At 38.8% G+C, this 21,325-nt stretch overlaps 1 protein-coding gene across 14 annotated transcripts in view; it reads right to left on the reverse strand.

Moving 5' to 3' along the window:
- Positions 1-21,325, reverse strand: part of add1 (adducin 1 (alpha)) — a 174,075-nt gene that overhangs the window by 13,907 nt on the left and 138,843 nt on the right. For 6 of the 14 annotated variants that reach the window (XM_073047915.1, XM_073047914.1, XM_073047919.1 and 3 more), the window contains 3 exons: positions 13,207-13,360; positions 9,723-9,983; positions 6,697-6,804 (listed from right to left, as the gene is read on the reverse strand). In XM_073047915.1, the coding sequence (XP_072904016.1) occupies positions 6,697-6,804; positions 9,723-9,983; positions 13,207-13,360 (523 nt within the window). Of the gene's footprint in view, positions 1-5,146; positions 5,182-6,696; positions 6,805-9,722; positions 9,984-13,206; positions 13,361-21,325 lie in introns of those variants that run through there. The other 8 variants (XM_073047925.1, XM_073047923.1, XM_073047927.1 and 5 more) reach the window with 4 other exon arrangements.

Genomic DNA, 21,325 nt, shown 5'->3' on the forward strand with positions numbered 1-21,325 from the left:
CCTCTATTCCAAGACAGAACAAGGATATAGTCCCCCAAAACTTTGCTTTCCGCTCCTCTGCCCTCCACGTTTAACAGAATCCTGAAATTTCCATTACTTTCAGAGAGATTCAACCAGCAGACACATCATCCCTCTCCTTCCCTTTCAGCACTTCACAGCCACTATTCCTTTCATGACTGATTCATTCTTCAATTCTCATCAATTACCCCATTTCTTGCAACACATTCCCTTGCAACTACAAGCAATACAATGTTTTTTACACAGAAATGTAGAAAACCTACAGCACAATACAGGCCCTTCGGCCCACAAAGTTGTGCTAAACATGTCCCTACCATAGAAATTATTAGGCTTACCCATAGCCCTCAATTTTTCTAAGCTCCAAAAGTCTCTTAAAAAGACCCTATCGTATCCGCCTCCACCACTGTTGCCGGCAGCCCATTCCATGCACTCACTACTCTCTGTGTAAAAATACTTACCCCTGACATCACCTCTGTACCTACTCCCCAGCACCTTAAACTTGTGTCCTCTTGTGGCAACCATTTCAGCTCTGGGAAAAACCCTATGACTATCCACACAATCAATGCCTCTCATCATCTTATACACCTCTTTCAGGTCACCTCTTATCCTCCTTCGCTCCTAGGAGAAAAGGCCAAGTTTACTCAACCTATTCTCATAAGGCATGCTCCCCAATCCAGGCAACATCCTTGTAAATCCCCTCTGCACCCTTTCTATGTTCATTCATCTCTTCCCTCCCCTTCATCCAGGGGCCCTAAAGAGTCTTTCAGGTGAATCATCATGGTTGACCGAGCCTGATTCTTAACTCCAAAACCCACTCCTACTCTTGGTATGTTAATCTGTGGCTACAATTAGGCCCAATGCAAGAATAAGGAACAGCACCTCATCATTCATCTGGGTATGTTGCAGCTTTCTGGACTTAATATTAAATTCTACAAGTTCCCTATTCCTTTTTCTTGGACCTCTGATAGTCCAACAGGAAAAGATATTCCTTAGCCAGCATAACCTGTCTGAATCCATCCCCTTAGGGACTTCTGCAGTACCACTTTTGTCAAATTTTCATTTGTACATTGTTCCTATTCATCTGTCAGATCGCTAATGGTGTGTACTTTCCTTTTTTTCCTTCTAGGACTGAAGGACGTGCCCGTTCTTCACCTGCCAATCTTCCTGCTCTACATTTCTAACTCCTACATTTTCTTGTCTATGGTCTCACCCTCTAACTGATCATAATGGCTAACTTCCCTCATTCGCAGTTGTAATGAAGGTCTTCAGCTTGAAACATTAACTCTGTATCTTGGTCCAAAGCTGCAGCCTGACCTGCTGAGTATTTCCAGCAATTTCTGTTTCTATTCCAAATTCCCTACATTTGCAGGTTTTTTAAAAATTTCCCCTTACTTCTCCCTACCCCACACCCCAACTTCTTTGCTATCTAAAACTAACCCACGTCCTCTTCTCCAGTTCTAATGAAGCTTTTGGGACCAAAAATGTCAACAGATGTTGCTGAGTGTTTTCACTACTTTGTTTTTATTACAGATTTGTAGCATCTGTTGCTTTTTTATTTGCATGCAACATTTAAAAAAAAATCTCAAGTATTACCCTGGCTCAGGTTCAAATTCAGTACAAGATAAAACTTCTTTTTAAAAAGAAAGGAGAGAATAGCCGTGATTTAAATTGTTTTCACAAGAATACTCACAAATAACATAAGGCAAATAACACTAATGAAAACCAGACACCAACTTTGTATTCAATGTTTATTCACTCCAATTTCCTAATAACATTCTTGTGAATCTTTAGGGTATATAATGTAACCTGCCTTAATGACTACTGCCCAGTGGCTCTAACGCCTGTATTCATGAAGTGCTTCAAGAAGTTGATCATGGCACGCATCAACTCCAACTTTTCAGGCAACATCGATCCACTGTAATTTGCCTTCTGCAGAAACAGGTTTATGGCAGATACCATCTCCCTGGCCCTACACTTATCTCTGGAGCATTTGGACAGTAAAGACCAAATGGTTTATGGACTATAGTTTTGCCTTGAAGGTTGTTATTCTAAGGAAACTCATCACCAAACTTTGGACCTTTGAAGTTAATGGCTCCCTCTACAACTTGATTATTGACTTCCACACCAACAGACGGCAATCAGTAAGGAAAGGCAGCAATAGCTCCACCATGATTATTCTAGACACTGGTGCTCCACAGTCCCTTACTCCACTCCCTGAACATTCATGACTGGGTGGCCAGATTCTGCTCTATATGATATCACTGCAGTAGGTCACTGTTATCAGACTCTTGAATGGTCCTCCTGTATGTTAAAACAAACTCTTAGCTTCACAAACTACCTCATTATGATAAAAACACAAAACGCTGGCAGGACTCAGCAGGCCAGACAGCATCTATGGGAGAAGGTAGTGACGACGTTTCAGGCCGAAACCCTTCATCAGGAGTGGGCCAGTTTCGGGTCCTGACGAAGGGTCTCGGCCCAAAACATTGACGGCGCTTCTCCTATAGATGCTGCCTGGCCTGCTGTGTTCCATCAGCATTTTGTGTGTGTTGTTGTTTGAATTTCCAGCATCTGCAGATTTCCTCGTGTTTGATACTTATTTATTCAGTAAGTTATGGGTCAAAGTATTTGGTGAGTACATTTCTAACTCTTCTGGCTTCAGTCTCGTTGCTGTCTGTTCTGAAATTGTTAGGTTGCGTTCAAGAAAACAATGAAATAGTGCGCTGCCACCTGATAGTGTTTTCAGAAGTCTCCGGTTACCTCGACCACACTGATCTGCCAGAGCGGCGTTTTCAAAAATACCCACCCTGGAAAGCGTTTCTGAAAAGCTCCTGTTTCGGGGGACGAAAACGGTGTTTTAGTGTGGACGGAGGGTAAAAACAAAAAGAAAAAGCTTTGGTTACGGATTTATCCGGTGTAGTGTGGACATAGCCTCAGTTTCTGCTGCTATAGAGAAAACAACCTCTTCTCACAGCACATGTCCTCTAAACCAAGCAGCATTCTGGTAAACCTTTTCAGCACCCTATCCAAGGCCTTCATGTGCTTCTTATAATGAGACACCCAGAATTGAACAAGATACTCCAAATGTGTCCTTTCCCAAGTTTTAAGCTGTAACACAACTTGCTGGTTCTTGAACTCAATCCCTTAGCTAATTAAGGCCATACACATACTCTACCACCCTCATGACAGGTGCCATTTTTAGGGAGCCATATACCTGGACACCAAGATCCTTCTGGTCATCATTGCTGGGTACTCTTCCTTTATGTTGGATCTTCTAAAAAGCATTTCACACGCTTGGAGATTGCCATTTCTCTGTCCATATCTGCTACTGATCTATATCCCACTGAATCCTATGGCAATCTTCTATGCAAATGCACAATGCCACAAATCTTTGGGTCATTTGCAAACTCAATTGTGGCAGATAAATCAGCCCATAAATCATAAGTTGCCGCACCCAGCCAATTTATGAATGAAAAGGATACTTTAGCCAATCTATATGCTTTTTACCTTTCTATGTACATTGTTTTTAAATATTTTCACTTGCTGAGTATTTGCTTAGGCTAAGGTTCCACTTCAACACAATATAAAGCAGTTTTAAAAGGTTAAAACTGATGCAACTTAAAATTGCCTTCACAAGAACACAACTACTCACAACATTAGAAGGCCAAATTACACTAATGAAAGCCAGACTCTAACTTTGTCTTCAATTTTTATGGAGGAATTCCATAACATAGAGGCTGAATGTGTCTGCTGGCTCAGTTTACCAGCTCCCCTTGATTCCTGATCAAACATCTGATTCTACTTGGGCCCCTGTCACAATGTCATGCTTAAAGAATATACTAACCTCAGCATTTAAGCAATGTATATTCTTCACAACCCTGCTCTCAGTATTTGCATACAGTAAAAGATTGCTTGAAGCATTGCTCCAAAGAACAAAATGGGAACAAAACACTGAGCAGCAGCTCTGGTGTACACCAGTGGCAAATTCACCCAATACATCACACTGAATATAACATCTCTCATACATTAAATGTACAGTTATTGCAATTTTAGTTCTCATAAGCCACGTGAATAAACATTATTTTCCTGTATCCACCACGTTAACGAGGTTAATAAACATTTTCAATGATTTGTCTCTTGTGAAAATGGTAGACAAAGGAATATCATCTGAATACATGAAGCATTTAACGTTGGATACTGGCAAGTTATTTCACTGCTTGGATAGGTTAGACAGCTTTGCTTTGCGACCATTTCCCCATCATGTATTTTAAAGAGTTGGGGGCAATTCAAGGAAGATTATTTTCTCCACTTTGCTAAAATTTACTTACTGTATAACTGTATATGTTATTTTAAAAGTACACAGCAAATTATATTGATTGAAATGGAATAGATGTAGCAAAACCATCAGCGCATTTTGTTAACTTTGGGCTTTCAGTAAAGGATAGGAATTATGACCATATTAGATGTCAGCTATGATCAAGTGGGTCACTATCTCAAGCCATTTGAAAAACCCAAACATGATTATCCATGACAGTCAAAAGTGCCATCTTCAAATGAAACACTTGTACTGTTAAGTGGGAAAATTTCCCATGAGATTTTGAAAAGAGTGGACTATCACATCAACATTATATTTCAACTGTCATCCCAAAATTAGAAGTGGTAGAAATCATTTTGCCTTCTTGTGATCTTTTGCAAACTGTTTGGAGTGCTTCCTACTATAGTGACTAAACTTCAAACAATGTAAGGAGCTTCTGGCAAATCTGTCTGTCTTTGTTTTTTCATAAGCAAACATCAAGTTGTTTAAAAGATTTTAAATTAAACCATATTAACACGCTCGAGGTATATTCTTACCATCAGAATACTATGTGTCTTAAACGCGGAAAAAACTCCAAAAATTAAGATGTACGATTCCTTCCCAATAATACACGTATGCTGGTCCATGGGAGAAACTGTGGCTTTCCAAGGGTGAAGTACAACAGATTTCTAAAGTCTTAGAAAGGCATTTAAATGGAGCCTATGAACCAGGAGGAAATGGAAGCGTAAACAGGAACATGAAAGCTGAAAGCCATGCACATAGGTCTTGCAGGGTTAATTGAAGCAGCTCTATAACATGAATGCACAATACTTACTATGGTAACAGGTACTCTTTAGCACATCCAGCTCCTGTTTGTAATGCAGCCACAGGAAGGCGGGTGGAAGAAAAAAAGCACAAGTAGAAAAATCTATGCATTCATAACAGCCAATTGTGTTAAACCAAAAAAACGTAACAGAATATACAATTTGTACAGGACAGAGAAATCAGATGAGATCAGTAAATGAAAAAAAACTACAACATAACAGCGATCCTAATGTGACAGAAGATACACAGATTATAAATCAGATTACACCATTCCAAACACTAGAACAAATTGCTGTCAACACTATACAGTCCCACCTTCAGGCCTGAATAATGAAAATGTTTGTTCTAATTCAAAAATAATGTTTAAAAATTCAGGCAGTTTCCACTACAATATAATTTAAAACCTGGAGATTTTTCCTTCCCTTATCCAAATCTTTAGATTCTATTTTGTAAAAGGCTGCTGCTTACAGTGAGGAAAATCACTGTTACAGTGCCCAGACAGTGAGGAAAACCACTATGCTCTTCAGGCAGAGAGTTATAGGAGCTTTAGATTTAAAGTCACCTATTCTCCAATCACATAACGAATTCCCAATGCAAAATGCCTGGAGATGTCTTAATGCCATTGTAATGCAATATATTTATCAGATGTATGATATGTTTCTGAAACTATTCATTCACAGGAGATTCTGCAGATGCTGGAAACCCAGAGTAACATACAAAAAAATGCTGAAGGAAATCAGCAGGTCAGGCAGCATCTATGGAAAAGAATAAAGAGTCGCCGTTTCAGGCCAAGATCCTTCAACAGGACTCATGAAGGGTCTTGGGCCAAAAAGTCGACTCTTAATTCTTTTCCATAGATGCTGCCTGACCTGCTGAGTTCCTTCAGCATTTTGTGTGTAGTACTCAGTTTAAGGTAGTGGTCCATGACATAAAAAAAGGTTGGGAACCCCTGCTCTAGATTATTAATTCAGTCTTATATCTCCAATATTTTATCTCTTCCAGCCTTTGACAAACCTTTTTTCGAATCAAGGGGGAACAGTTATCTATACAACCTGGAACCAAACTTTTGTTCTTAATCCCATTTATTCTAGCATTTTCACCTCTGTTTCCCTCAGTACACCCTCCCAACCATGGACAGTGTCAACTGCTTTTGGTGAATTGGAGAGTGAGGGGTGTAATCCAATAGCAGCAACAAACAAGAGGATGTGCAATTTATTCTATAAAGATATTTAGATTTTTTTTTTTAAAGACTATGGCTTGAATTTATATTTAAAAATGACAATCCTACACCATGCTGGTCATTCTGAAGTTATCATTGCCAGCATGTTGAAATTAATACAACTAATTGTTAATTTTGTAACCAGTTTCACAATCATTTGCTATTTTCCCAATAGTTGTAGTTATCATATGCACACTGTCTTGTATATTATTGCTCAACTAAAAGGCAAAGCAGACAAGTTCTTGAATGACTTTATACCAACACACAGTCAAATAATTTCTTCATTATCACAGACCCTTGTGTTCTGTGGGCTTGCATTCAACTGCCTGAAACACCTTACCATCATCTACTTTTGTGGGTGTGCTGGGGGGTGTGCAGGTAGGGGAGTGGTCTGCAGGACTCTGCTGGTCGTTGACTTTCACCTCCTCTGACTGGGGCTCTGGAAGCTCTGAAAGAGGGAAACAAAACAAAAAGTTCAAGAAGAGTGCAATCTGAACGTGGTGGGCACATTTCTATCCTGTCACAGCACACACAAAAAAGGGATATTTGTGAAGTATTTTGCTATGGACAGGTATTGAGTATTATGCTCACCTTTCAATTCTTATTCAAACCTTGAGCTGCAGCTGAATCTGTCATCCACTATGATGACTAGCAGTCTGGTTAATCCAGATTCACCAATAGCATTCCCCTCCACAGCTCTGGTGTATTAGATGTGAAATTAATCATTCATTTGGTGGCAAATTGCCAACTAACTTGCTGGATTAAGAGAAATTTCAAAGTTCAAAGTAAATTTATTATCGAAGTACATATGCCACCAATTGCAATCCTGAAATTCATTTTCTTGAATTCATACAGTACTCAATAAATCCAATAACCATAAAAGAATCAATGAAAGACCGCACCAACAGGGTGGTCAACTAGTGTACAAAAGTCAACAAAATGTACACATATGTAATCAATCAATCAATCAATCAATAAATATCGAGAACATGAGATGAAGTATCCTTGAAAGTGGGAATAGGTTGTGGGAACAGTTCAGTGACGCGGCAAGTGAAATCATCTTCTCTGGTTTAAGAACCTGATGGTTGGGGGCAGGAGGTTGACAGCTAGGGACTGTTCGTGAAGCTAGTGATGCGAGTCTTGAGGCTCCAGTACTACTTTTTTGATGGTAGCAGCCAGCACAGTGCATGTCCTAGGTGGTGAGAGTCCCTGATGATGGATAGTACTTTCCTGTGACAACACTCCATCTAGATGTGCTCAATGGTGGGGGGCTTTATTCATGATGGACTGGACCATATCCTCTACATTTTGTAGGATTTTCCATTCAAGGCATTGGAGTTTCCATACCAGGCTGTGATGCATCCAGTCAATACACTCTCCCACCATACATCTACAGAAGTTTGACAAAGTTTTAGATATCATACCAAATCCTCACAAATTTCCAGGGAAAGAGAGACACGGCCATGCTTTCTTCATAATTGTACTAGAGTTGGGCCCAGGACAGGTTCTCTGAAATGATATTACCGAGGAGTTTAAAGTTGCTGACCCTCTCCACCTCTGATCCCCCAATGGCTCGTGGACCTCCGTTACATCCTCCTGAAGTCAATAATCAGCTCCTTCACCTTGCTGACATTGAGTGAAAAGTTGTTATAATGGTACCACTCAGGAAGATTTTCAATCTCTGTCCTATACACTGATTTGGCACTACCTTTGATTCAGCCTACAACAGTGGTGTCATCAGAAAACATAAATATGGCATTGGAGCTATGCCTAGCCACACAGTCAGAAGCATAAAGCAAACAGAACAGCACACAGTCCTGTGGTGCACCTGTGCTAATGGAGGTTGTGGAGGAGATGTTGCAAATCCAAACTGGGCTCTACAAATAAGGAAATCAAGAATCAAGGAAGTACTGAGGCCAAGGTCTTGAAGCTTATTGATTAGCTTGTGGGGATGATGACACTGAATGCTGAACTGTAGTTGATAAAGAACATCCCGATGTATGCACCTTTCCAGAGTTGAGTGAAGAGCGAATGAAATGGCATTTGCTGTGCACCTGTTGTGCCAGCAGGCAAATTGAAGCAGTCCAAGTTGCTTCTCAGGCAGGAGTCGATATGGTTCATCACCAACCTCTCAAAATACTTCATCACTGTGGATTTCATTGTTACTGGTCGATAATCACTAAGGCATGCTATGGACTCCTTGCCTCAAATAAGAGTGTACTCTCCTTTGTTAGTGATCCTCTTCATCCATTATCAAGCATCTCTGCTATCCATGCAATTCTCTTCTTGCTACTACCATTGGTAAGGAGGTACTGAAGCCTTAAGCCCCACACCACCAGATTCAAGAACAATTATTACCCTACAGCCATCAGGCTTTTGAAACTAGCTGGATAACTTTACTCATGTCAGCTCTGAAATGATTCCACAATCTACAGATTCACTTTCAAGGACCTAACATCTCATGTTTTCATTTTTTCTTGGTTTTCTTTTGCATGTTGGTCATTTGTCTCATTGTTTATGTATAGTTTTTCATAAATTTTATTATATTTATTTTCCTGTAAATGCCTGCAAGAAAATAAATCTCGAAGTAGTATATGGTGACATAAACATAATTTGATAATAAATTTACTTTGACTCCAATATATTCCAGAATACAAACCTCACTGGAATTATCTACATGGACAAATTTATTCCTAGAAATTAAAATAGGAAAACTTTCCGCAGATTGCGTTGTACTCACCAGCAAAATTAAACAGACCAACTGTACTCACTTTGCTATTTTCAAATCTGTGTGACAAAATTTTCATTTGGAAAAGTGAGGCACGACACTTCTTACTCTATCAAGGACACATCACAAGAACTTTTGTGTCCTTTCTTAACATTTTACAGGAACATGCACCAAGCAAATTAATTAGCATAGTTTAAAAAAAATGTTACTGAAATCAAGTGGTCAAATTTCTTTGACCTTGCTGCAAACATTACCTGGAAAGCATAGAAATCCCAGCACAATGAAGAATCATGCCACTGTCACATTTTGTTTGTAAAAATCTGCTGCATGCAAAGAGTAGAAAGGTGGTGAAAACACCTTATGTAGAAGGAAAACAAAAGTGCTCGTAAACAGTCACAGTCTCAGCCAGAGATAAGAATTCAGTTGTGTAGCCACCAAGAGCAGGAGGAAGCCCTGATTCATTGTGAGCAAGTTTCAATCACCACTGAGCAACCAGAATGGTAGACTAATCAAAACATGGAGCTATAGATCAGTGATAGTGAAGATCCAACACATCAAGTCATGAAGGTAAATCAAGTAATCTGAAGTTTCTGATTGGATAGAGTTATGCTTCTTTATTCAAACATTCTGGGTCTTACCCTGCTGGCCAATGTTCAAGGGGTCAGATGAAGGAATACAGTCACCAGAAGTGGCAAGTGCCTTGACAATGGCGCTGTGTAGCTGGCTGTGTAGAGATTCATTTGCATCTTCGTCTCCTGGGTTGAATTGCTTGGAGCTGTGGCCTATACTGGAGGGTGGTGTCTGTCCAGAGCTCTGTCTGTAACTGCATGGACTCTTAGCCTCTACAAAACATTGTTGGTTGGTGCAAGATTGTATTTCAGTTGTGATGTCTTGATTATCTACAAATTCATAAGTGGAAGACTGACTTTGGGTTTGATCAACTTCTGTAACAGATAGTTCCTGCAGAACAGGGTGTCTTTGTGGTGTACTTGCCACATTATCTGGCTTACCGTCAGGATGCATTCCAGTGGACCCAATTTTTGAGATCTCTTCATTCTCAACTAGATGAGACAAGATGTAGATAAAGCTTTGCCATTGATAAACTAAACTTTATTTCCATTAAGCACCTGGCTCCAGAATTGACGCATCACCATATCTATTCTTTGCAGATAGAAAGCATTCCTCAGTATTTGTTGAGATAACAGAAGGTTAGTTCTTCAGCTAAATCAGTTGATGTTCTAAAGAACTGATACATTTTTCGCCTTCTCACCATTCCCTAAACAGAAGGGGTCCCAGAACAGATCCCTGAAGCACATCACTGGTTACCAACCTCCATGCAGAATATGACCCGTCTACAATCATTCTTTGCCTTCTGTGGGCAAGCCAGTTCTGGATCCAGAAAGCACGGTCCCCTTGGATCACATGCCTCCTTACTTTCTCAATAAGCCTCGCTTAGGGTACCTTATCAAATGCCTTGCTGAAATCCATATACACTACATCTACCTTTATCAATGTGTTCAGTTACATCCTCAAAAAATTCAATCAGGCTTGTAAGGCACGGCCTGCCTTTGACAAAGCCATGCAGATTATTCCTAATCATATCAAGCCTCTCTAAATGTTTATAAATCCCACCTCTCGGGATCTTTTCCATCAACTTACCAACCACTGAAGTAAGACTCACTGGTCTATAACTTCCTGGGCTATCTCTACTCCCTTTCCTGAATAAGGGAACAACATCCGCAACCCTCCAATCCTCCGGAACCTTTCCCGTCCCCACTGATGATGCAAAGATCATCGCCAGAGGCTCAGCAATCTCCTCCGTCGCATCCCACAGTAGTCTGGGGTACATCTCATCTGGTCCTGGTGACTTATCCAACTTGATGCTTTCCAAAAGCTCCAGCACATCCTCTTTCTTAATATCGACATGCTCAAGCATTTTTTTTTATGGATTAGGATTTTCAGATTTGGCTGTCATGCTGATATGTTTTGTTATTTAGTCTGAGACAGACAAGAGACCATTTGGCCCAGCAGTTTCAAGCAGGTTCCCAGCAGCCCTGAATTCTGTTCCCAACCAGAATATTGTTCTCTTTCCAGGATGATCTTTGGACAGCTCAGCCTTATTTAGCCCACTCTGTCAAGAGAGTATGGAAAAGGCCCTGAAAGCAAACAAATGATCTGAGACTGGACAAAACAGCAAAGAGCGGTCTTTCTTCCTTCCACCCAAGGAACTAAAAGATTTAGATGCCCAGCTCCATACTGAATAAAATTATCTGCTCATCTGTTTAATAGCACCCTTGCCTCGCTATGAAACTGGCAGAATTTTGAGTTTGACAGAGAACAGCCACATTATCTTTGCCATCACATGTGAAGCAAATTTTCGCTCTCAGAGTATTAACAGAAAACTCTGCTTTAAGTGTTGAATGGGGGGTCAAGAGGGCATATGGGCATCTATATGGGCCCATATAAAGATTAAACTGTCAGCTTCATGCCAGTCTACCCACTAAATAAAACAAATCAGATTGATTTCTGGAAGCAGTGACAGACTACACTTCGCTCTCATGGCTAACTCCCTTGATTAAAAATAAAATGCTGAAAAATTCAGGTCAGGCAGCATCAAGAGATACAAAGGCAAACAACTTGAAGCATTAATTTTGGTTCCCTCAGTTTTACCAATGAAGCTCAACACAGGCTCAAAGGATAAATTATCCTCCAACCTGATTCTTGTTAGCTTTTCTCTCTAAACACAGATCAACTATTTCTGATCAGAACTGCTACAACCACTTGTTTAGATGCTAGTGTCTGCTACACTATTTCTTGTTTCAGTATTTGCATGATTAGCATCCTCCTTTATCTGCCACTATCACCTCTTTCAATCATTTATTTTCCATCTCTTAGCAGACTTTACCTTTAGGTCCTACCCTTTCAAACCTGGCCACCCATGTACCATTGTTTTCTGTGGTCTCCTTGACTTAAAAATTTAACACCGAAGGTTGCTGTTTTATCACTCAACTGGTAGTTTCTACATTTCTGATTTTTCATATGCTCTAGTTTAATTAAAGCTGAAATAAAGAGGCACTTGTTATACAGTGTGGGCACCATAGGAATATGTTTGAAATTTCAACTCATCTCCTGCAATCCCAAACAAGGTCAAACCAATTTTTAAAGATAGGATGGTTGATGTTACCCCTGCACTTAATGCTCTTCCAGCCTCTTTGCTGTTCACTGGAAGAAAAGTCACTTACAGCTAAACAAGTTTCAGAGGGCAGACTTTCTGTTTGGTATCAAGTTTTGAACCTGATTTTAAGTGCATTGAACCTCCTTCCTTTCATAATTTTAAGAATATATTTATGATATAAAACTCTTAAAACAATCAAATTGCTCAGTTCAAAAGGTTTTACTTTCAACATTTCAAACTGTGTGGGTTGTTCTAAACATTTGACATATGTATGTCCCAATGCATCAAGGACTATTCCAGTTGTAGGCAGGTCCACTGATTGCATCCCTCCTCAAAGGTTCACTTTAAAACTGAAATTGCTTCTCAGAAAGCTGCAAGGTTAACTGTAACTGATGTTTGTAAAACACCCAACATTGGAACCACATCACGAGGAGATCAGCGAAAACAGAACTTTTCAAAACAAATCTAATTTTCTTATTCAGAATTAAGACCATTGATCACCAGACACAGAAGTAGAATTAGGCTATTCTGCCCCTTGAACCTGCACTGCTATTCGATCATGGCTAGATTTATTATCTCTCTTAACCCCATTCACCTGCTTTCTCCCCATAACCTTTGACAAATCAAGTATCTCTCAATCTCTCTTTTAAATATTCCTAATGAATTGACCTCCACAGTTATTGGATATACCGTATTTAAAGCGGCGGTTAAGGCATAGTTAACTGGCTGGAGTGCACGTGCACTGTCTTCAACTGTTTTACAGGGCAATGAAAGGAAAGATTGCTTAGTTATTTTTTCTCATTAAAAATGATTCATGATTTAGCTTGAATAAGGCATAGAATTATAATGGAAAAAATCAGATTTGATTGTAGTGATTGTAATTTGATTGTATTTTTAAAAAAAATTCTTGTAAAATTCTCTTCATAAATCACTGATTAGAAACTTGCCTTCAGGTCCCTTCTGCTTGCGTTCAACTTCTTTGCGATACTCATCGAGTTCACGGTCCGTCAACTTATTAAAGGGATTCGGCGCAGTGCTCACAATTACTCGTGGCTGGTATTCCTTTTCAATGATCGCCTTTGATGCCGTCACTAGCTCTCCCTGAGTAAGCAAAACAAACTGCTATTAAATGTCTCAATGAATCACAGTACGTAGGGTGAGAAAGCTACTCAGATGACAGTCAAATAAGAAATGTTAATCACTTGGGAGACTGTGTGAAATAAATTTCATACTCTGGAGAGAAATTTTTGCATCAGTAAGTTATCTTGTGCACAAAGGCTACCTTCCAAAGTGGAATCAGATGGCGAAATGCGGCCCAGAGGTCACTTCAAGTCTGCCTCCACTTTACCCGTGGCGACAGAATTATTGCTACAAGCACCTTGGAGACTCTAGACATACCTGTCTGTGGTGTATTAACCAGGCTAGAACTGCTCATCAGCAAAAAAATGATTTTAGGAACACTTATTCCAATTTCCATAAGCCCTATTAAAATTGAACTAAAAGAACTGTCAGACGTGTAATTTTAAAAGACTACCTCCAGCATCACAATTCGTTCACTCTGCAAGTATAATCTCATGCCTCCCAGTCAATTCCTATTGTAACTGTCCATACACTGATTTTAGCAGCCCATGCTTTTGACTATCACCAATTCTCCACAGAAGTATATTATTTAATTCACAAACTCAGCAATTGGGAAAATTGCAGACATAGCTCCATGCATTCTTTACAACAAGGGAAACAATTGTCATCCTTCAAAAACAAATTCAATTGGGGTTAAGCCAATTTATTGAGAGATGCATCAAAAAAAAATCACACTTCTCCATAAAACTTCCCATTAAAAATACCTTTAAGGGGCTGACATCAGCTGAGAAATGGATTCAAAGTCAAAGTCACCAGCTTAGTCAAAATATTCAATCGAGAGAAAATTTAGTTCACAGTTTCACCTAGGAAAGGCATTAGAGCTGAATTCAATGACGACCTCACTAGTATCTACTTCAGACATTCTTTTCATTAAGATGGACTGTGGACAGGAGGCATTATTTTCACCTTTTGTTCAGCAATTATGCTTCAACATGACCAAGTTACCGAAACTATTTGAGGTGATTTTGCACCATCATTAATTCAACTTGGCACCTGAATTGTTGTCTCAGCTTTTAGCTGTAGTATTCATGCTTTGTCAATGTCTGCAGCAGCAAATCAACAAAATATGATCCACTGAGCACCCAAAGTGCTCTAACTTCTCAATGATAAAACATGCCTCAAAAGGAACAAATGATCAGAAACTAAACCGAACTACAATGTCAAACTTAATTAAATAACTTAACTTTTGATGATATTTTGATCCATGACACAAATATACAACAAGCATTAAATAAAATGGATGTGATGAGATGTGGATGATGAAGAAAGAGTGAAGTTCCAGACTACGTTGCAACATTACTCAGAATTAACACAAGTTTGCTGAGAAAAAATAAATTAAGAGTGTAACATACAACAACATTAGAACCACTATATAGTGTGCAGAATGCATATATCATAGTTAGAAAAATAAATGTTATTCTAAATTACAGATTGAGTTTTTACTAAACTAAATACATAAGTCTCTGCAAGGAAAAAAGGCAATAAAATTATTTTTAAAAATCATTTCAGCATATAGAAGCTCAACACGAACAAATTCCTAATTAAAATCAGGAAATGCTGTAACTTTTCATCATTATCTGATGAAATGTCATTAATCTTGACTATTGCCTCAAAAGGCAGCATTAAGGATTTCCACCACCCAGGACATGCCCTCTTCTCACTGTTATCATCAAAGAGGTGCTGGAGCCAGAAGAACCCTCACTCAATGTTTCAGGAACAGCTTCTTTCCCTCCACCATTAGGTTTTCAAATGGGCAACAAATCGATGCACACCACCTCAATTTTTGATCTTTTTGCACTATTTAATTTACTTTGTATGTATAGTTATTATAATTTCTGTTTTTTTTTATTATATATTGCTACCACAAAACAAATTTCTTGACATATGCTGGTGATATTAAACCCAATTCCGATTCCATTTCTTTCCAAAGAGGCTACTTAACCTACTTTTTCTAGCACTTCTTTTACACCCATCTTGTGTTTCTCTGATCATTTAAGAATTGTACCATATAGATTACATTTTCTCTCATCTCTGGTTTTGTCTAAGAAATTAGTTCAGCAATCTATGCAGCTTTAAATTTTATGCATGGAATTTTAATATATGACTGAAGAAGCATGCAACATGAAATACCGGAGAAAACTAGAATGCTTAAAAACATTCACAAGAGAAAATCTGCAGATGCTGGAAATCCAAGCCACACACACAAAACGCTGAAGGAACCTCAGCAGTCCAGGCAGTATTTACGAGAAAGAGTACAGCTGACATTTTGGGACGAAACCCTTCAGCAGCTTTTTTTTTTCTAGAAATGGAAGTCTTCACCAGATTATTTAATATAGCTTGGGTAACCAATGGGGGAAAAATTATGAACAGAATACTTAACCGCAATACTATTCTGCCATTCAGCAAGATCATGGTTGATACACTAACTCAAACAGCATTTCATATGATTTATCCATGTCTATCATTGTCTTTTTATTCAAAAATGCAATGATCAAGTTTATAGAGTTTCTACAGAATTCCCAAATCACCAACTTCTGCCTGAAGTAATTTCTTTCTCATTTTAGTTCTAAATGGTTTGTCCCAAATTTTGAGACCATGACCCCTAACCAGGAGATCCAGAGACTATAGCCAGGGGAAACATTCTCCTGCTTACTCTAATCTATCAAGCCCTAAGAATTTTTATGCTTCATTAAGGACACAACCTGTTCTTCTGAACTCTTTAGAGTAACCTCAAGAACTTAATTTCCATTAATGACAGATCTTCCATCACAGGAATCAATCTGGTGAATCGTTTTTTGCACTATGGCAATTACACTGTTTTAGGAAATCACAATTGTGCACCATTTTCCAGCTGTATTTGAACCAAGGCAGTAAAATAATTGAAGCAAAACACTTTCATTCATACTCAAATCTAATTGCAATGAAAGCTAACACATTTGTCTTCCTATGCTCCTGATGTGCGGTAGTTTTCATAGACAGGTGATGACACCCTGTTTTTTTTGAACACTTCAAAGATGTGTGGGTCACTAGGTTGAGGGATTACACAGCTGTAACTGGGTGGCATAGGAAGGGCCACTTATGCGCTGCATCTCTAAACTAATAAAATGATCATTATTTCTCAATCCCTCATTAACTTAAAAAATGTTCTTTTGCATAGTTTACTATTTACCACAATGTGGTCTAATCACTTAATGTCTGTATTCCGTTGAAGGCTATGATGGCTGTATACTGAGCTTTCTGAGATAGAGATCCAGTATAGCAAGGATGATAAGTTTTAATAGCTATTAAGAATGGCTCCTTTCAACAGAATAAAATAAAGTGCTGTAATGTTAGCTGTTAGTTTATGCTGCAGTATCCATGAAGTAGAGAGCAGGGGGCATGAAGAAAGTGGATAAAATCTTTAGATTTAGTTTTTTATTTAAAAAAAACCTCCCCACTAGGAACCAAACAATAAAGTTTAAAGAAAGCAAGAGGAAAAAACACAAGCCTTAAGCTTTGTAGATGTCTTTCAGGAACAAGATTTTGACTTAAGAAATATAATTGGTTATCAGACCAACATTTTATTTTAAAATTGCAAATCAGAATTGGCTGCCAATGACATTCAGAGGCTTCTTTTTTTAAAACAAGAACATCTGAGGAATCTGTACTGACTCATTGCATAAAAATGTCTACATTGTCAGTCATGTAAGTAACTGGTGCAGGAAGCCAAAAAAAATCACTACCAAAGTATTAAAGCTTATCTTTTCACTAGGCATCAGATATCACTTGATCTTGTGAAACAGCTCCCTGGTAATAGGTGGAGTTGCTGTGTACATTACAAAGTATTTTAAAAAGGTGCTGCAGTTACCCATGCTAAAAGCAGGGAATGACTGCAATATAAGAAACAATGAGTGCTATAAGTTTCAACGAAATGTTACACTTCACCAAATGTCACAAGCAAAGTAGAGCTCAACTACATTGTATGATGTGCAAACAAGTACCACAGTCAATTAGACCACAAGACTTTGGAGCAGAATTAAGCTATTCTGCCTATTGAGTCTGCTCCGACATTCCGTCATGGCTGATTTATTATCCCTCTCAACCCTATACTCCTGCCTTCTCCTCAAAACCTTTGATGCACTTACTAATCAATTAATTACCTCAGCAGTAAACACACAACTTTTACACAGGGCTACCAAAGATCTCATGATACCTAAAACATGTCACAGCTAATAATATGTTTTTCAAATTTAGTTAACATTGAAAAACAAAAAGCTTACTAAAAAGAGACACCCTTAATTACATCTTTGTGGGCAGCACAGGGGCATAGCTGGTGGATCTGCTGCTTGTCAGCTCTAGCTAATCAGGTTCAATCCCAATTCTTGAGCTGTCTGTGTGAGTTTGAATATTCTCCTCCCCATAGAATCTCGTGGTTGCTTGACTGGATTCTCCATCTTTTCCCTACATGCCAAAAACATGTGGGTCAGTAAGTTAACTACACGCTGTAAATTGCCCTGGTGTTTATCTGAGTGATGGAATCTTGGGATAGTTTATGGGAATACAGGGAGAATAAAATGGATTTAGTGCAGGTTTCATGTGAATGGATGGCTGACGGTCAGCATGGGCTCAGTGGGCTGAAGTCCCTGTTTCTTGTACGTCTCCATGACTCATACAAAAGAAGCACCTGCCTGGTATGGATGGATTATCAGGAATGATTGAAAATCCAAACTTCAGCCTGAAACAATGAAAGACATTTTGTTTGTTTTGTAGCACTGAACATGTCATGTTGATTTATCTGAGAAATCAGAAATATTTGTCCATGTCATCTTCAGCCTGCATTTAACCAAAGGCATTTTGTTTGTTTCGCTCAAATTTCTTTAGTAATAGTGACACAGCCATAAATTCGAATCTGCAGCATTGCAGAAACTGAGTATCCAATGGATTAAAATTCTAAAAGCACACAACCCTCACACAAGAGAAAATCTGCAGATGCTGGAAATGAAATACATCCGCTCCTTCATATGAAAAAATTTGAAGGAATCATTACTGCAGATAAACATCAGGACATGATCATGATTAGAGAAAGGAAATATTCCAAGAATCAATTAACCCAAGAAGATTGTCATCAAAGCATGTAATGCCAAAACCCCACGAGAACCTGATGAATTTTAGAGATATGAACGGAACAGACCTTTCCAGCCCAACGAGTCACGAAGTGCTGCAACCCACCTACTTGACCCTAGCTTAAGCCAGGGCAATTTACAATGATAAATTAACCTACCAACCAGTAGGTCTTTGGACTGTGGGAGGCAACTGGAGCACCAGGAGGAAATGCACGTGCTCATGAGAAGGATGTGCAAACTTCTCGCAGAAGACCCTGGAATAGAACTCTGAAGCCCCAAGCTGTAATAGCGACACACTAAACCAGAATGCTACCATGGCACCCCTCAATAAACCTGATCCTTCGTACAAGACTTAGATGAGCAGTCATCATTTTTTTTGGCATATGGATAAAAATACTGTCTCCATAAGACACAGGAGCAGAATTTGGCCATTTGGCCCAACAAGTACAGATCAAAAATGTAAACAAATAGATCCAATTGATAAAATTGTATAGATCTATGAGGTATTACTTTCACTGAAGCTCTTATTATAGCAGGTAGAAAATGGAATTGACAGTGATGTGTGTCAGTGATGAGATAAAGTGGTAAATTTTTGTTACACGTAACAAGGTAGAATGAAATATTCTATCTACATGGATGGCATGCAAAAACAACATTTTTCAAAGTGCATTGAGATTGTACAAGGAGAAAACAATGAAAGAATGCAAGGAGCTACAATTACAAAGAAAGTGCAGTGCAGGTGGAGAATGAGGTGTAAAGTCATAAAGTACATTGCGAAGTTAAGAGTCTATTTAGGGGTCTATTCAATAGTTGTGTAACAGTGGGATAGAAGCTGAACTTGAGCCTGATCAGAATCAGGTTTATTATCACTGGCACGTGTCATGAAATTTGTTAACTTAGTAGCAGCAGTACAATGTAATACATGACAATATAGAAAGAAAAAATAAGTAAATCAGTTGCAGTAAGTATATATGTGTAAATCAAATAGATTAAACATAGTGCAAAGACAGAAATAACATTTTTAAAAAGTGAGGTGGTGTTCATGGGTTCAATGTTCATTTAGGAATCCTATGGCAGAGGGGAAGAAGCTGTTCATGAATCACTGAGTTTCTGCCTTCAGGCTTCTGCACCCCCTTCCTGATGGTAACAATAAGAGAGCATTCCCTAGCTGATGGAAGTCCCAAGTAAAGGACGTCACCTTTCTGAGGCATCATTCTTTGAAGATGTCTTGGATACTATGGAGGCTACTACTCTAGATAGAACTGACTAATTCTACAACTTTCTGTACCTTCTTTTGGTCCTGTACAGCAGCCCCCACAAACCAAATAGTGATAAAGCCTGTCAGAATGCTCTCCATGGTACATCTATAGAAATTTTGAGTCTTTTAGGTGACAAACCAAATCTCTTCAAACTCCTAATGAAGTATAGTCACTGCCTTGCCTTCTTTATAGCTGCATTGATATGTTGGGACTGGGTTTGGTCCTCAGATCGTGACACCCAGAAACTTGAAATTGCTCACTCTTTCCAGTTCTGATTCCTTTATGGGGATTGATTCGTGCTCCCTCACCTTAACCTTCCTGAAGTCCACAATCAGCTCTTTCGTCTTAATGATGTTGAATGCAAGGTTGTTGCTGTGACACCACTCAGCTAACTGGTATATCTCACTCCTGTACGCCTTCTCATCTCCATCTGAGATTCTACCAACAATGGTTGTACCATCAGCAAATTTATGGATGGTATTTGAACTATACCTACTTAATGGCTTTTGAATCTTCTGCCTGATTTGGGGGGGGGGGGGGAGAGAGAAAGAGGAGACAGAATATCTAGGATGGGTGGGGGTCTTTGATAACTTGATTATGTCATAAGATTGATGATAATGTCTTAATATTTTAAATTTTTAGCATCATGTATAGTATAAAGTATTATCAACAGTACATCCAGCAGCAATCCACTTTCTGATTACATTTTGTACGGCTCTCTACTTACATGGTGAACAAGAAATGAAAGGACAATTACTTTTGGCAGTGGTCAATTGGGACAAAAAAAACAATTTAAAACTGTAGTAATTTGGTGTATATCTTGGCAAGGTTAGTTCAATGGGGATAACAATAACCACATGGAAAAACTGCACTGAAATGGGGAAAAGGTGCGCAGTCATTAACAATGTAGTGTTATGGGCATTTCTGGTTTGTGCACCGGATTACCAAGCATCTTAAAGTGGCATCACAAACCATTTATAATTTGCTGAATTTCAAAAAGTTATGTTAAGAAATTAAGTGAAGATTTTTCAACTCAAGACACTTTGTAGACTTAAATTCAAAACATTCAACAATTTCAAATAATAATCTGATGAAAGATCTTCTGTTTCATTCTCCACAGATGCTTCCTGACCTTCTGAGTGTTCTCATAACTTTATATTTTAATGTGGGTAATAATCACTGCTCATCACTGTAATAGCAGGTAATAACATTGACACACACAGCACCTCAACCAATTATGTCTCAGACATATAGTTGACGTGTGGAGAAAAGAACAGATTAGAACCTATGCTGTGCTGTACGGTTCTAGGTTCTATATCCTATTGCCTTGTACCTTTTCCCCCTTTTAATTCTAGTTGTAAATTGGCCTCCTTAAGTGAAGTGGCAATCACAAAATATTTGTCTTCTTGATGTCTGAGTACTTTAATACACTTGACCATATACTGTTCCTCAACTAAGAGACAGTAGCAGATTGGTCAAGATATTGGATGAGCATCCAAAAACAAGAACTGAAGGCATGTCAGATATGGAAGAAAATCTGCCACTTGCTCCATCTCACTGCCATG

This window comes from Hemitrygon akajei, chromosome 6, assembly GCF_048418815.1.
Source record: "Hemitrygon akajei chromosome 6, sHemAka1.3, whole genome shotgun sequence".
Classification (NCBI taxonomy): domain Eukaryota; kingdom Metazoa; phylum Chordata; class Chondrichthyes; order Myliobatiformes; family Dasyatidae; genus Hemitrygon; species Hemitrygon akajei.